The sequence below is a fragment of the Schistocerca americana genome, chromosome 2, assembly GCF_021461395.2.
Source record: "Schistocerca americana isolate TAMUIC-IGC-003095 chromosome 2, iqSchAmer2.1, whole genome shotgun sequence".
Lineage (NCBI taxonomy): Eukaryota > Metazoa > Arthropoda > Insecta > Orthoptera > Acrididae > Schistocerca > Schistocerca americana.
In genome coordinates, this window is record NC_060120.1 from 832,388,410 (window position 1) to 832,404,769 (window position 16,360).

The 16,360-nt window shown below is 39.6% G+C and overlaps 1 protein-coding gene across 5 annotated transcripts in view; it reads right to left on the reverse strand.

The window, feature by feature from the left end:
* The window catches only part of LOC124595478 (protein phtf), a 191,902-nt gene that overhangs the window by 25,760 nt on the left and 149,782 nt on the right, over positions 1–16,360 (reverse strand). For 4 of the 5 annotated variants that reach the window (XR_006978210.1, XR_006978212.1, XR_006978213.1 and 1 more), the window contains 4 exons: positions 6,977–7,205; positions 4,149–4,277; positions 3,573–3,716; positions 109–204 (listed from right to left, as the gene is read on the reverse strand). Coding sequence is in view for 1 of the 5 variants with exons in the window: in XM_047134237.1 (XP_046990193.1) it covers positions 109–204; positions 3,573–3,716; positions 4,149–4,277; positions 6,977–7,205 (598 nt within the window). In the remaining 4 variants the exon portion in view is untranslated. The remainder of the gene's footprint in view (positions 1–108; positions 205–3,572; positions 3,717–4,148; positions 4,278–6,976; positions 7,206–16,360) is intronic. The other variant, XR_006978211.1, reaches the window with a different exon arrangement.

A 16,360-nucleotide genomic window follows, 5' to 3' on the forward strand; every position in this document is an offset into this window, starting at 1 on the left:
TGTAAAAATTAAAGGATATACTTTATTGACTAAGTGGTACTACAAGTAAGAACCTATGCAGTATTTAAGAAAACAGTATAATCCAATAATGTATACTATTATATCTACCTTGAGAAGATCAGCTGCTAACTTGAGAACACTGTTTGCCACCATCAGTTCTTCTTTTTTGTGTGGTTTTTGCTCTATCTGAAGATACAGATTTATCTAAGGAGGGAAAAAATAGTCTGAAAACATGCCACAGACAGAAAAAAACACTATAATCCAAAGACAGTGAATTTACATGACACAACTAGCACATGGAAAGGATGTCCACAATTACGTCAGGAAACTGTGAACACCCTATTGTTCAATAAGCAGTATGGACAATTTTGTAACTCTGCTGTGTTTCTGATATGGTCAACTGTGTGGAAGTAACCTGTATAAAAAGTGTGTAAGGTATCTGATCTCTCCACTATATGCAAACTGTTTCCAATGCTACACTGAAATGGAATTTTAACTTTGATATCCAGGCACTACTATTAGTATGTTTACATGGACTTCCAAATCCAGTTTTTGGTGAAGCAGTTTATCATTCTCTCTTCTGATTAGGCATGTAAACATTCCAGGATTGATTCTGAAAACATGTGTTTAGCTGCTGAATTTTACTTTCTACAATTGACATTCAGGCCAAAAATGCTCTGCTGCATCTGATTCATGATGGGATTGTAACGTTGCTATTTTTTTTTCTTTTTTTTTTTTTAAGTCGGTTAAAGTGGACAAAGTAATTGGTTTAGTGTGAATGAAAAGGGGGAGGGGGGGGAGGCAACAGCCTTGCTGCATTAGTAACTACGATTTCTGTCAGTTCACTGAAGTTAAGTGTTGTTGGGATAGGCTAGCATTTGGAAGGTGACCACCTGGTCTGCTGAGTGCTACTGGCAAGCGGGGTGCACTCAGCGCTTACACAGCAAACTGAGGAGCTACTTGACTGAGAAGTAGCAGCTCTGATCTCATAAACTGACATACAGCCAGGAGATTAGTGCGCTGACCACATGCCCCTCCATGTCTGCATCCAGTGACACCTGTGGGCTGAGGATGACACGGCAATCAGTTGGTGCTGCTGGGCCTTCACGGCCCGCTCGGGTAGAGTTTAATATAGTAGTGAAGGAAAGGGGTTTTGTACAAATCAGGAGGTTTTTAATTTCCTTTTTTTAACTGAAAAACAACTCATATATATTAAACAGATAAATATACAGAAATGCTGATATAACTGCCAAATTAGCGAATTCTATAGAGCTTCCTAGGGACAGGAAAACTTTGCAAAAACAGTCATGCAAAACTAGTGGGTTTTAGGAAAACAACACGAAATCGGCACTTTCACCACGTATTGCAACGTCTGTAACTTTGCAATATATAAAAATGTTATAAAAATAAGGATGGCAGTTTTTTTAATGTGCATAACTCATAGTTACTGAATGTTAAAACTGCATTTTGGCTTCTAACCTCCCCCAGGCTGGGGATTTGTGTGCAATCATAAAACAACAGTTTATTTTCTGCATAACACATTTTGATTTGATAACATAAATAGCTCAGTCATTGGCAAAAAAAGCACAACCAAATTTTGCAAAAACACTACTTAATTTAGCAAAAAACAACTCTGAATTTGGTAAAAAAGGACACCAAATTTTGGAAAAAAAACACCAAATGTGGAAAAAACAACACATTTTGGACAAAAACACCACCAAAATTGGCAAAAATAACACCACCGAATTTGGCAAAAAACACAGATTCTGTCAAGAAACACAGGGCATAGCAAAAAACATCAACAAATGTGGCAGAAAAACGACACCAAATTTAAAGCAAAATTTAGCAAAAAACACAAAATTTGCCAAAAAACCACTGAATTAGACAAAAAATAACAAAGAAGTCTGACAAAATAACAATGAAGTTTGGCAAAAAGTAACAGTCGATTTGTTCATGTAATAAAATGATTTTTTCCTGTCCCTATACATTGTTTTGCACTCAAAGCTCTTGTACACCATCAACAGCTGGTGGCAGCATGTAGGAGAATTATACTCAGATGAACAGAAATGTCTGTTCCTCATTGAGTTTCCAAAATATTTGAGTGCATTTATCCTTCAACAGTAAGCAGTCTGCAGCCCCCGTCTCCTCTTGAAAATGGGTGTCACCTGGATGGGAGTGATAAAACTATCCTGCATGCTTTAACTGGAGATGTTTTAAACATGTGTTACAGAACCAATCTTGAACACTCTCCTCCTCCTAATTAGAAATTCACTGATATGTATAAGACACATGTACCCTTAGTCTTAATTTCCCATGGATTGGAAATCAGAACAACTGATATTCAAGACACCATTTGTGGGAAGAACCAACACAAAAATTCAATATATTCAGGCCCCAATATATAAAAATGAAAGTAAAAATGGGGTTTTTCATAATCTGTTTTTGCCTTAAATGTAGTACATTATGTTGAAGTCCTATTTATATAACTGCTGCAATCAAATCCCTCATAAAAGAAGTTTGCTCTGCACTAACATTTGTTCCTAGCATGAATGTTTGGCATAGCACATGTACAAACCACCCCTCCTCCCCCAACATCAGTGTGTGTGTGTAGCTAGACTGAAGAATGGTATATTGATGTTTCTTACAGTAAAACCCATAAGATGACATTCATGCAGTTACTTAGAGAGAACTTTCAGTGAATAGCATTTAACTTTCAAACATACTGGTCATGACTGGAGAAAAAGATTTTCTTTATAAGATAATACAAGGAATCTCACAAAATAAGTAGTTTTTATCCAGTATACAAAGGGAATCTTCAGTAAAATTTTGCATTTTACTTTTTTTCGAGCAAACAATACCAATAATTTACGGACAGCAATTGAATAATATTGGCATGATGCTTTTCGCCATGTAACGATATTGCACTATGCTTTCAACTATGCTTTAGTATCTTATATCTGGATAGCCTTATTTATATTTGTTTAGCTACCTTAAACCTGGCCATATTATGGGTGAGACTGAACTGTAGTTAACATATGATAATCTGTTAGCACAAATAGTTTCAGTTCACCCATGTTCCTTGAAGAAAATAAAAACATTTAGCCAATAATGGAAAGTAGCAGCGGAAAAGTAACACTGAAATCAACAGAAGTATTAATACCAAAATAGTTCATAAAATAAAATGATTTCTCCTGTTCCTACTTATATTGAAAATTTCAGTTGGTGGAATTGCAGTATGTTTATAGTGGAGAGGTCTTTGGAATCTTGTCAGTATATGTAGAAATGCCATGGTCTCAGTTATAATTGATAGTTATTTGCAGTCCATCATCAACTAATACTTTAAAGCAGGCTACATGCATATCGCTATGAAAGAAAAACACTAATATTTTCAGAATGAATTTTTCACTCTGCACCAAAATGTGATTCCATCCTTATTTGCTCAACTGCAATCAATAATACTGATCGAAGAAATATAAAATGACTATCTATTAAAGTAATCCAAATAAGTAATGATCACATTGCTTATAATGAAGGCAGAAAAACTTTATACATACAAAAACTAGAAATGTTACCTGCTCTGTAAGCAGAACAGAAAGATTCCGATATTTTCTGTTTGTCTTTGTCCCCAAAGTCATAAATCGTAGAAGAAAAACACCCAAAACCAGGCACCAGATTAGAGCTTCAAGGTTGTACTGTGAATGGAGCTTTGATGAATCCTAAAATTTGAAGAACAAAAAAAGTGACAATACCAAAATCATGTTTATAATTCTGAAACTTGAGTAATTAATTACAAATTTTATTAAACAATAGTGTTGGCACCATTTCCTACTAACACATACACACACACAACTTTGCTTTAATTGCCATTCAGCTTTGACACATATAGCAACAAACAAAGGAAAAAGAAATGTCTTTCTAATTTATTTCAAGAATTGCACAGACCATCCAGAGATCAACAAGTTGAAACTAAGGAGATAGGAAGAACGAGGTAAGGGATAGGAGGACATAGAAGAAACATTACAGAAATTAGAAACACAGAATGCAGAAAAAGTCACAGATATAAAAGTACACAAATAAAAAATATAAAACCTGCACCTAAGCCCTAGCCAATCAGTTCTGCTAATAAACCATTGAAATTTCTGGCCTACCTCTGAGTCACAGGTGTTTTCATCCACACTGACCTTAAGAAACTCAACACTCAGGAAGGACAGCAGTAGCAGTGTTATGAGAAAAGCAGCTGATACAATCATATCAACTGATCTCTGTGGCCCTCGTTTCTGCAAAAATGAAAATACAACTGGATGTATATATTTTTGCTTTTGTGTGCCAGAAAAAGCATACACAAAACTGGCATTAATGAAGATGAAATGTTTTACTTCTTTCAAAGTTTTCACCCTAACTGAAGATGACACTCCCTTTAGATTCCCGCTACTTTCTTGGGTGCAGCTTTCCAACCTAGTCTATCTTACACAAATCTTTTCATATCTGTATAACTACTACAACCTACATCCATTTGAGCTTGCTTACTGTATTGACGTCCCCCCTTCCCTGGCCCTCTATTCCTTCCAGGATTTGAGAGGACTTTTCCTCAACACTGTATGTTTACTATTTGATAGCAATTCAGAATACCAGCAGAGACTGCTTAGCAACAGTGACAGGCCATCACATATACTTGGTTTATCTAGTCAAGCAAAACTGCATTTGCACTTTTGTTTCCTATGAAGGCAGAATTATTGCACTGTGAAGATGGGAGTACAACCTTTCTTGTTTATGGTTCTCAATTTGGATTACTCTCTCAACAGATTTATAAAGCTTTACAATAACCTTTCCCAAATTCTGGACTGTTTGTGACGGACTGTTCACTTTGTAACGCATGCCACATGGAAGTGCTTGTCTGTTACACCAGTCTCCATATCACAGTCAAGAAACTTGTAATAATCAATTTCAATACATTTTAATGCCTCCATTCACATATTCAAGTGCCTCTCTTATTAAACCAGCATTCTCTACAACTATCACAGTACCGGTTTGTTGCATGTTGTATTGTCAACACCATTAACTTTCTGTGATTCATCATACAGAGTGTCTTTCCCATATCACTTCACAGTATTCTTTCAGTCTAAAAAATATCTTTTTTAACTACTCGTGAAAAGAATGCACAGACTGTATAAATGATTGAAAAGAGATCATGTTTTGCTTATGTCTGACAATATAACAAACTATAGACAGCTGTAAGTGAAATATTACGTGTTTCAATGACTCATTTGATCTACACCATGCACTTTGACACATTTATATAACATTACACCTTTAATTGTGCACATACTGTTCTCATGACTTATCTCCTTAATGAATACATGACTGTGTTTGAAAATCAAAACACGAGAAAACAATTCCTCCATATAAACACCTTAAGTCTATGTACCACTTGGTGCAACAGCTACACATGTTACTACTGCAGCTCAATTTAAATATTTCGTCTGAAAGGTCTACTAGTAGCAATATGGATAACTCAAACATACTTCACTGTAATCATCATAACTACTATCAAACAACACTGATTCCCTTTCCTATATGGAGATGGTAAAAAGAACAAGTACCATCTCCATATAGTTAAGGTTAACGGGCCATTGACCTCCTCCTCCTGTGCGGATACACACACATTGCCTGAACTCTTACGGGATTCAGTAAGATTGTCTGCCGCGAGTAATGAGCGTAGTGGGCAGGGGCACTACAAATGTAGTGTGTGGACATTAAGTTGGGAATGTGGGTCTCACGGGGAATGTGCAAGGGATAAATCCCTGCAGTCGCACAGTCCTCTGTGCCCTCGATGGCTCAGATGGGTAGTGTGAGCAGCAGATCCCGGGTTCGAGTCCCAGTCAGGGCACATATTTTCAACTGTCCCCGTTCATGTATATCAACCAACACCTGTCAGCTGCTTAGGGTGTTGATTTAATTATGATTTCCTTTCCTGTGGAGACAATGGACCTTCCATCTTTTCCATCTAGCACAGCAATGTAACAGTTGTGATTTTCACCTCATAATTTCAAATAATGAAAACTCATTTCTCGTCATCTGAGAGTCTTTGTTTTACTAATTAAACAGCAGAAGAATGAAATGTAATCTTTTAATTCATCCACTCTCCTCAAAATTCACTTGATTGCCTTTACTTTAAAATAAATTTCTGCTACAAAATTTATGATTACCTATGAATGTGGTATTCTAGTACTATTAATCATCCCTAATTTACTTGGTCTAAATCTCTTTCCACTGTTAACTAACATCAGGTATTTGTGGAGGAAATGAACAGCCTGGGTTCACTTAAGGGAAGTATTGTTCTTATTTCCAAAAATACTCTGAGGTTTGTTCACGAGTGGTTACATAATGTGCAAACCACTAATGATTTTCTCTCTGAATCTCAAAACTGAGCAATTCAGAAGTACTGAAGTTTCATAAGCTGAAGATTCCCAAATTTGCTGTGGAAAGATACAGCCCACCTTGGACTTACAAAGTGAAGTTGCTAAAAATAAACACATGAAAACAAAAGAGTGAGCTGCATAAAAATGTTTCTTAAAACTTCAACAAATATGCAAGTAACTCACTCCATGTGTTTCCAGTGAAAAGGAGCACCAGTGCAAAAGACTTTCACTGTATTTTAATACCAAGATGATGGCAGCGATGAAGTTGATGGGGTGAGTTTTAATCAAGTTGTAGGTGAAATGAACACATACTGCTGACAAATACTTCACTCACTAATTTTCCAAAGACGCTGCATGGATATTAAAATATTTTATATGGATACTTGTGATTACATACGATTAATATCATTGTTACATGAGCTCGTGGCTTTCTTGGCTGTTACATCTAATAATGAATTGAAGTTGGTGCAAACGTTTCTTTACGAGAAAAAATGAAATCTGCCAACATATTAAAATAAAATTCCAGACAAGCTGAATTTGATTTGTGAAACCCTTACCTTGAGGTATGAACGCACAGATAACCATGTCTTAATATTGCGCACTTTGTTGAGACGAAAATGTGGCAACTCTGATTTCTTTGCTCTTCGGAATGACGTCAGGTGTGAGAACAATTTAGCGTACAAAAAACGTTGCTTAAATGTACGTTCTGCCACAGCCAATAAAAAGAAAAACAAGACAGAGAGCACAAATCGTTCGAAAACTGCTATCCATATAAGTATCCTCTCACTGCAAAAAAGAAAAAATGAAAAGCTTATGGTACTACTCTGGAAACAACACTTTCATATGTAAAACAGTTGCTTTACTTTTGTAAAATTGTATAAAAACATTCTTTATACTTTAAGAGCATATGTAATCTTACAGTACATCCAACTTCAGCATATTGCAAACTATAAAAATTTATAATGGAAAATGATCTCCAACACCTGTTGAGAACTGTACTGATAGGTCATTGAAGGATGGGTAAGTCTTCAAGGAACCACCAAGTGCTAAAATAATAATATAATTACTACATCAAAACTGAGGATGACTAATTGCTGCTACATATCAAGCTGAATGATTTTCAAAATGTTATATTTGCTTACCAAACAGGAAAGGAAAGTTCTCTTGAGAGAAATATGAAAATATAAGACATACGGCCACTACTTGCCTACAGAAATATTTAGTACACACAAAAGTTCACGGCACTACTTCAGCTTTTGGAACTATTAATTCCCTCATCAAGGAGGAAAGAGGGATAAGTTGGGGAAGGTTAAAGAGAGAGGGTAAAACACCTTGGAAAGACAAAGAGAGACAAAGATAAAAGAAGGCATAAAGTGTTGCTCCTACTTCAGTATTGTCTTCCCCGGTACAACCACAGTTGGATCCTTTTCAACCTGTCATCCGAGTGACTTTCTCCTATTTCCCAAATACCTCTCCCTTCTTTCCTCATGAAAAAAGTAAAAGTTCCAAATCCTGCGAACAATTTTTTTCTGCTTTCAATGTGTCTTATTGTAGTACTGCAATTTCGCTGGCTAGCAGTCATGTTACTTTGATGCACCCTATTGATAATGTCCACTGCACCAATTTGTACCACAGCAAGGAGCCCCCTGCACAATGGGAATCCTGAATGAATAACATAAAACCTGACTGTTCATTATCATAATATGAATAGATGTAACATACTGTTACAGAGATGAACTTACAAAGACCTGCTCCCAAATTGTAAATACGGTCAATGCCTTTTTTCTGCATTTCCATGTCTCTAAAGTCACAGATGCATTCTGTGTACTTATTCTGTGACTGCAGTAAAACTACCTGAAAACTTGTTCTTTCCTGTCATCACATGGCCTAAGACCGTACACTATTCACAAAAAATGCAGAACTTCCCAGAACAAAACAAAGACAATTTGGATTATTATGCAGGAAATGAATAATGATATTAAACTTCCTGATGACAGCAGTGCCCAAAAAGATGAATTTCAAAATAGCTGGTAAGAGGCACTGCAAGTATTTTGCAAAAAATGTTGAAGTTACACATTTTTGATGCACCGAGAACAGCTTATAACAGCTGTTTGTACAGCCCTGCCTACCTCAGCGAATTACTCACGCATCGCCGCATAACGGAATTATCCGGAGTTCACAGACCCCGCTTGTATATGGGTAGAATCATCTGCGCTAGAGGGAACGGAAGAGAACACGAGGTAGCAAGCATTGCCTATGAATGTTGTGTTGTTAGTTTTTGGAGCTAATATTCGGCATACTTGTTAGAGGCACAATGTGAAACTTTGCTATTCAGTGAGGATTATTATGCATGGCGAGCACTCTGATCTTGAGAGAGTATGCAAAATGGCACAGGGGAGTAAGAATTTAAGTGTCTCAATTTGTATGGAAGCGTGACATGAATGGGGATCCTGCACTTTACACTGAATTGCATCACCATCTCTCCTTAGCACTGGTCCAAAATTTTCCTTGTGTGTCGGCTGCCATTTTACCCTGGCTTCCCATAGCCACTTAGGGGAAATTTATAAACCGAACTCTTATTACCGAAATCGAGCATCATTTCAAGAGGTGACACAGCTAGTGTTTCATCTATGCGTGTAAGGTCTAATGTTCATATCCCCCCCAAAAAACAAAAATGGTCTAGCGGCAAAGCACGCGCTTCATTGAGAGCTCAGGATCAAATCCCGTTCAGACCACAAACTTTTCAATATGATTTTTAACCGAGCATTCACTTCTCACAGATGTTGGAGTGGCTACAGTAGACATGTGGTTCGGATGCCACGCTGCAGGTCTCAGTTTTCCAATTAGGTAACTGGGGAAGGTTAGGGACACACAAGTAGCTGCAGTGCTGTCCAGTTGAAAGACCTGCAAGAGGCCTACTAGGTACACCAGACAGAATTCTCTTTTGCTCATGCTTTGCTCCGGTGAAAACTTGACTTAAACTATACAAACATTTTTTTGAATAACTTCATATCGACAGTTCAATTCTTGCACTTTCAATTATAATAAAAAAGGTAGCAGAGAAAATAAAATTATGGCAGTGTTTGATGTCACAAATGACTTCTATCAATGAGGACTTGTCTTCCTCTTCTTTTCCTTCAGCATTTGTCCTGCATGCCTGCGGTGTCCATTACATGGGTCCATTGTCTCCATTTCATTCTGTCACGGGCTGCATCTGGTTGGGTGTTCACACATTTAAGGTCTTTATGAATCGTATCAGCCCAACATTGCTTAGCTCGTCCTTCTGATCTTCTGCCGACAACTTCAAGAACGTAACCCACCTTGGCAATAGAGTCATCACCAGCCCGTAAAACACGCCCAAACCATCGAAGACAACTCTCATGCATCTTGTTTTGGATCGGTGCAACACCAAACTGTTTTCTAATGCTGTCACTGGAAACGTGATCTAACTTAGTGAGGCCCACTGTCCACCTTAGCATCTTCGATTCCATCACACTTAGGTGGCATTCTGTCTCAACTGTGTCGGCCAGCACTCACAACCATAAAATGCGACTGGTCAGATGACAGTGGGATAGATTTTTGATTTTAAATTATCTTTCATCCTGCGGTCGCAAGTGACTCCGTTTGTTGTTCACCTCTTCGGTGCATCGGCCGTCAACAGTGATTGTGGAACCAAGGTACTTAAACTTACTCACATGAGTCAGATTCTATTTCATGCCTGTCTGATGTCATGTAGTCAGTTTTATTCAAATTGAAGTGCAAGCCATGTTGAGCCAACCGGTCACTCAATTTTTGAGTTTGGCTCTGCAGATCAAGCTTGTTTTCTGCTGCCAGTATCATGTCGTCAGCATAAAGTAGGGTCCATGGTAATGGCCAGTGCAGATCAGCTGTCACGGTGTCCATTACGAGAATGAACAGAAGTGGTGATATTGCAGAACCTTGATGGATGCCAACTGGGATGGGGAAGTCCTTGGATAATCCTGAGGTTGTATGGACATAACTTCTGGGCTGTGCATAAAGTTACTGCACCTAGTTAATAAGCTGCTCTGGCACATCATGCTGTCAAAGTGTTAGTCAGATGAGACTGTGTGGCACCCAATCAAAGGCCGTTTCGAGATACAAGAATGCTAGATGCAGCAGCTTGGCTTTCTCATGATGTTTCTCGACAGAGTCTTGCAGCATGAATCACATCAGTTGTGCCGCAGTTCTTCATAAATCCAGCATGGTTTCTGGAAATTGTGTGATCTCACGGATCCTTTGGTCCAGAACATGCTCAAAGATTTTCATGGTTTGACGGAGAAGTCGAATTGGATGGTAGTTGGTGCACTCAGAGGTATTTCCTTTCTTCTTGAAGATAGGCATGGTGGTGCTCTGTTGCCAATTAGTTGGTGTTTGTCCATCATCAATTATCTTGTTGAAGAGTTCCGTTAACCATTTGGCTGACATGATGGGAACACCATAACTCTGCTGGAAGGTCATCTGCGCCAGTGGCTTTCCCAGGCTTCATTTTCCTCAAAGCAGTCTTGACCTCTTTGACTGCAATTTCTCTTGCGGGCCATTCAATAGTGTGGCCGGTGGGTATTGGTGGATGGAGGAACTCTTCTGTTGAGATCATCTTGAAGGAACTGCGTCATCATTCTCTGGCCTTCTTCCAGTCAACTAGCAGATTACTGGTCTCATCATTGACTCTGTAGAACCTCTTCCGAATTGCGATGTCTTGTTTTTGTGAGTCGATGTAAGTCCCGCTCTCCTTCACGTGTGTCAAGTTTTGCATATAGATCAGCATAACATGAGGATTGGTTGCTGCTATAACCTGTTTTGTATCTCTTTGGGCTGTTCTGTATGCATTACATCACTGTGTCTTTGACGGTGTCATACCAAAGCCACGTATTTCTATCGAACCTCCAATATCCTGGTTTTGTCATGTTATCCCAAGAATTGCATGTGCAGCTTCATGAGCAGACTCTTTCAGTTTCTCCCAGCATTCTTTAACTGTGGTAACTGGTGGCAAAGTAACTCGGGCTGTGATTTTGGCTTCCCTATCCTTGAATTTCCACCATCTAATTCTCGCAGGTCCTGTGAGATCAATGTGCTTGCTTGTTGGCAACTTGGTTTGTAGCAGATCCATGGACGGTGTTGTGTCGCAACTGTTTCACAGGGGATGACCACTGCATCAAGCACATCTTTGAGATCACGGCATCTCACGAAGATGTAGTCAATCTGCATGGCATCAGTGTCGCTATAATATGCAATTAGATGTGTCATGCTTTTTGAACCATATGTTCGCAATTGCCAGGTTATGAGCTTCTGAGAAATCGAGGATACACTGCCCACCGTCATTTTTTTCTCCGAATCCATGCCCACGGTGAGCAGTATGTTCTTCCTTTCTGCACCCTACGTGCCTATTCAGATCACCAGCAATGAAGATGTAATCTTCTTTTGGGGGGCACTTCAGCAGTCTTTGCATCAAGCATCCTCCAAAAGGCGTCCTTGGTGGAAGCTGCTTGGCCAGTTTGTGGAGTTTAGGCACTGAAAAAGTGGATTTTTCTGCCATCTGTGATGTACACAATCTTCATCAGGCGATCATCATATCTTTGCACTTCAGTCGTATTGCCGTCAAACTTGGATGATACTATGATGCCAATCCCACTAGCTGGTCTGCGTGTGCCCTTATACATCAGCTTGTAACCGCATCCAATATTGTGCGATTTGCTCCAACTCCACCATCTTTCTTGAACTGCACATATGTCTATGCATATTTCTCACGCTGACCGGGCCATGCCAATGTGCGTCACCTATGGGACACGCCCTAGCCTTTGTTCAAAAATGTTCAAATGTGTGTGGAATCTTATGGGACTAAACTGCTAAGGTCATCAGTTCCTAAGCTTACACACTACTTAACCTAAGTTATCCTGAGGAAAAACACACACAACCAAGCCCGAGGGAGGACTCAAACCTCTGCCGGGACCAGCCACATAGTCCATGACTGCGGCACCTTAGACCGCTCGGCTGATGCCGTGCGGCCTAGCCTTTGTACCAGATTTCATTTCAACAAATTATAGTCATCAATGAGCATTTGTAACTTGTTGAAATGAAATTGTCTTGTAGTACTACATTTTATAACAATTCCTGTAGGCCATTCCTTATAATAATGTTTGAATGATGTACATTTGACTATCAGTGAAACACTTGTTTGTTTATTACCTGTAGACATCACAAAAGTGAGAAGTGTCTACTGAATAACAAAAACAAACATTTTTCTTGCACCAGGCGCACTGGACAAAGGAAAAATTGATGCAATCAGGCACTTTGTAGTAACCACTAGTTTTATTTAGACAGGTCTGGGATGGAGTCAGAAATGGTCCTGGCCATTGTTTTGCATAATGTGCTGCATACCAGGCATACTTGATCAACTTCGTAAAGCGTGGCAAAGGAAACTGGTAATACACAAATGACTGCAGCTTAAGAATACTGTTCCGCTGATAAACCTGAAATGAGAGAGAGGTATCGGAAATTATGTTGCCTGATGATTTCCCGAACAATGCTTTCCACTGTCGAATAAATTCTTTATCGACAGGTTGAATCGCACTGGTAGTTCCAGGCAGACTCCACATTACATCTACATCTTTACTGATTTTGATACGTCGATTACAAGACTTTTGCAATTAAACAGTCCATTTTTTATTTTTGGTCATAATTTGCCTTGCTGTTCTTGAAGACAGATATACAGCTGCATAAACAGCAAACCAATCATACTTATTACTGGCATTATCATATATGAATATGTCATTGCACTCTTTGATTGGGCAACCGACACTCGTTTTTTCACCCCAAAATGATGAAGTGCAGGTGTGCATGCAGCTCTTTTACGAAACCTGACTGATCAGCATTATAAACAGCAGTTACAGCAATAATAGCAAGTTTCGCCTTTATGTCAGCTATGAATTTCTGTATAGCACAGTCTATCACTGGCAGCTGCTCTACATTTTTATGTGACATAAACTTGGTAACTTTATGACTTCCTACTCTGTATTTCTTGAACCTGTGTAGCCAGGTCGATGAAGCCTGGAAATTGTTATGTTCATGTCAGACGCCATTTGGAGGGCCCAGCCTTGTAGATCTCTCTTGGTAACAGTGCATAGCCTCTCACAAGCAGGTCTACATCTTCCACACAGTTTTCAGGTTTCTGTTTGGTGCATATTTCTTACTTCATGTAATTCATTCTTCTTCTTTGTCACTGAAAGCTGTTACAGTACGTGTTCTTTTTAGGCTTGGAAGGTTTTCTTCTTCAGAACTGTTACTGGCACAACTGACATCACCCAAACCACAATTCATGGAATTGTCACATTTATTTCCTATTTCTTCCAACATATCCACGATTTCAAACGAAATGTCCATATCATACGAATCAATGTCAAGGAAATCAACCAACAAATGACACATATGTACATCCTAAGGAGAAGTAGGTGATGTTGGCTGGATACCACATTCTTCATATTTCACCATTGCTAAATTGAGAACATTAACTGGATTCCACATTACTGTGAAACTGGATTAAAAAAAAAAAGGTACTATTAGCAAGCATGCCTTACGAAAGCACAATAAATATTAATTCAGCTTTATCTATATTGTCAAAACTTACCAATACTGCAAAAAGCAACTGACAATTTGTAATAGATGTTTCTTGAGTGGCTAATTTGAGAGATGGCCTTTACAAATTACGGGTTGTGTCATGTTTCATGTCTACAAATGCACAGCCAACCTCAGCTGTGTACGTTCTTAGTTGTGCATGCGCAGTTGCTACAGCGCCAGTAGGTGTGTACATTTCTACTACTGCCTGGAGCATTACAAATTTGGCAATTTTCAGCTATTTTCTTTTTAATACTCACAATGCTTTTTATCAGCTAAAATTTTGACAGTGCATTTCTTTCGTTGTCTTCTTCCTCTGTAACAAAATGTCAGGATAGGTTTCGACGAGTCTTATTGGACAATTCCCTTGTGAGTGGAAATCTGGAGTGCGGCAGGGAGATAGCAAGGTACGGGTGGAGAAAGTTAGGAGTGCTGACAGAGCATACAGAAACTAATGGAGGCATGAGAAGACTGCCAAGATGCCACATTGGGAGGCTGTGAGGTGGGGGAGGAGGGGGGAGCAGAAAAAGAGAGGAGCATGGAAGCAGAAAGGCAGATGGATGGGTTGGCAGATGGCAGTAAACAAATATAGTGAGGTGGTGATAGGACAGTAGGTTACTGCAGGTTGAGGCCAGAATGATTTCAGAAGTGGAAAATGTATTTTAAGGATAATGCCCATCTGTTCATAATAGCTGGTGATAGATTGGAGGATCCAGATGGTCTGGGTTGTACAGCAGCTACTGAAATCAAGCATGTCATGTACAGCTGCATGTTGTGCCACAGGATGGTCAACCATGTTCTTGGCCACAACTTGTCAGTGGCCATTCATCCTGGTGGACAGGTGATTGGTCGTCATGAGCTGGTATATGACATGGCTGTTTTCACAGGCGGCCTAATCTCTGATGGGGTATGATAAACTTTTAACAGGACTGGAACAGGAAGTGCTGGGTGGGAAAGCATCACACCTGGCTGGTTGGGATTGGGACTGGCATGGGAATGTAATGGGATGTTGTGGAGGTTGGGTTGGTGATGGCATATCACTTTAGGAGGGGGGTGGGAAGGATCTTGCACATGCATATCACTTTAGTAGGGGGGTGAGGGGGTGGGAAGGATCTTTTCAACTTCACACATGGCCCAAAACCTCCCTACCAAGACTCCACTAATTCAGAGCCACAACATTCCTGAAGCACTGTTAGTAACCTTTCCACCAAACCAACCCAACAAAAGTTTCAGTTCCATCCAAAGGCTTCACTTTTAGCCCACACCCAAATTTAGCATATTGGACTTGTCAGTCACCTAAACCCATCTCCTGATCCCTGCAATGGGAACACCCCTTTGCCACCAATCCTTCCAACCAAAGCCACCCTAATCCCAATGCTGACCCCTGCCTCTCATAGTTCATACCACTATTCAACTGTAACCCTCCTCCCATCCCACCTAATCACCCTCTGGTCACTTTCCAGGAAGTCCCGACTTCTAACTTTGCCTGCCCATCCTTCCCTAGGTCCTTCCTTAAGAACATCAAGCTTACACCAGAAGGAAGAATAGCCATACACGAGCTCAAAACAAATCCTAAACTAATCACTCTACCTGAACACAATGGTTCCATCACTCTCATTATGAACTGTACTGACTACCTGGCGGAAGGCTTCTGCAATTATCTGACTATTCCACCTACAAACTCTGTGAGAGTAATCCCATCTCAGAAGTCTAACATAACCTCTGATCTCTGTTTTAACCCTTAGGCCTTCACAGAACCTCTCCCCTGAATCCAATTCTCTCCTCACCCCTGTGACAACACTCACCTTCACATGCTCCCAAAAAGCCACAAACCCAACAATCCTGGATACCCCTCTGTAGCTGGTTATTGTGCCCCCACTGAAAGAATTTTGGCTGTCATTGACCAACGCCTCTAATAAATTGTCCAAAGTCTAGCCTCCCACATAAAAGATACCAACCACTAGCTTCACTGACTCTCAACCATCCCCATCCCATTACCTCTTGAATCCCTACTTGTCACTGATTAGGCCACTTCCTTATACACCAACATCCCTCATCCCATAGTCTTGCTGCTCTTAACACTACGTTTCACAATGTTCTTCAGACTCCAAACCCACTCTCTCATATACCTTATCAAAACATACAACTACTTATTGTTTGAAGGGAAGTTATACAAACAAATCTGCAGAGCAGCCATGGGCACCCTCATATGCCAACCTGTTTATGGGCCATCTAGAGGAAACCTTCGTAACCTCCCAAAACCCCAACCTCTGGTCTGGTTTAGGTTTACTGATAATATTTTCATGATACGG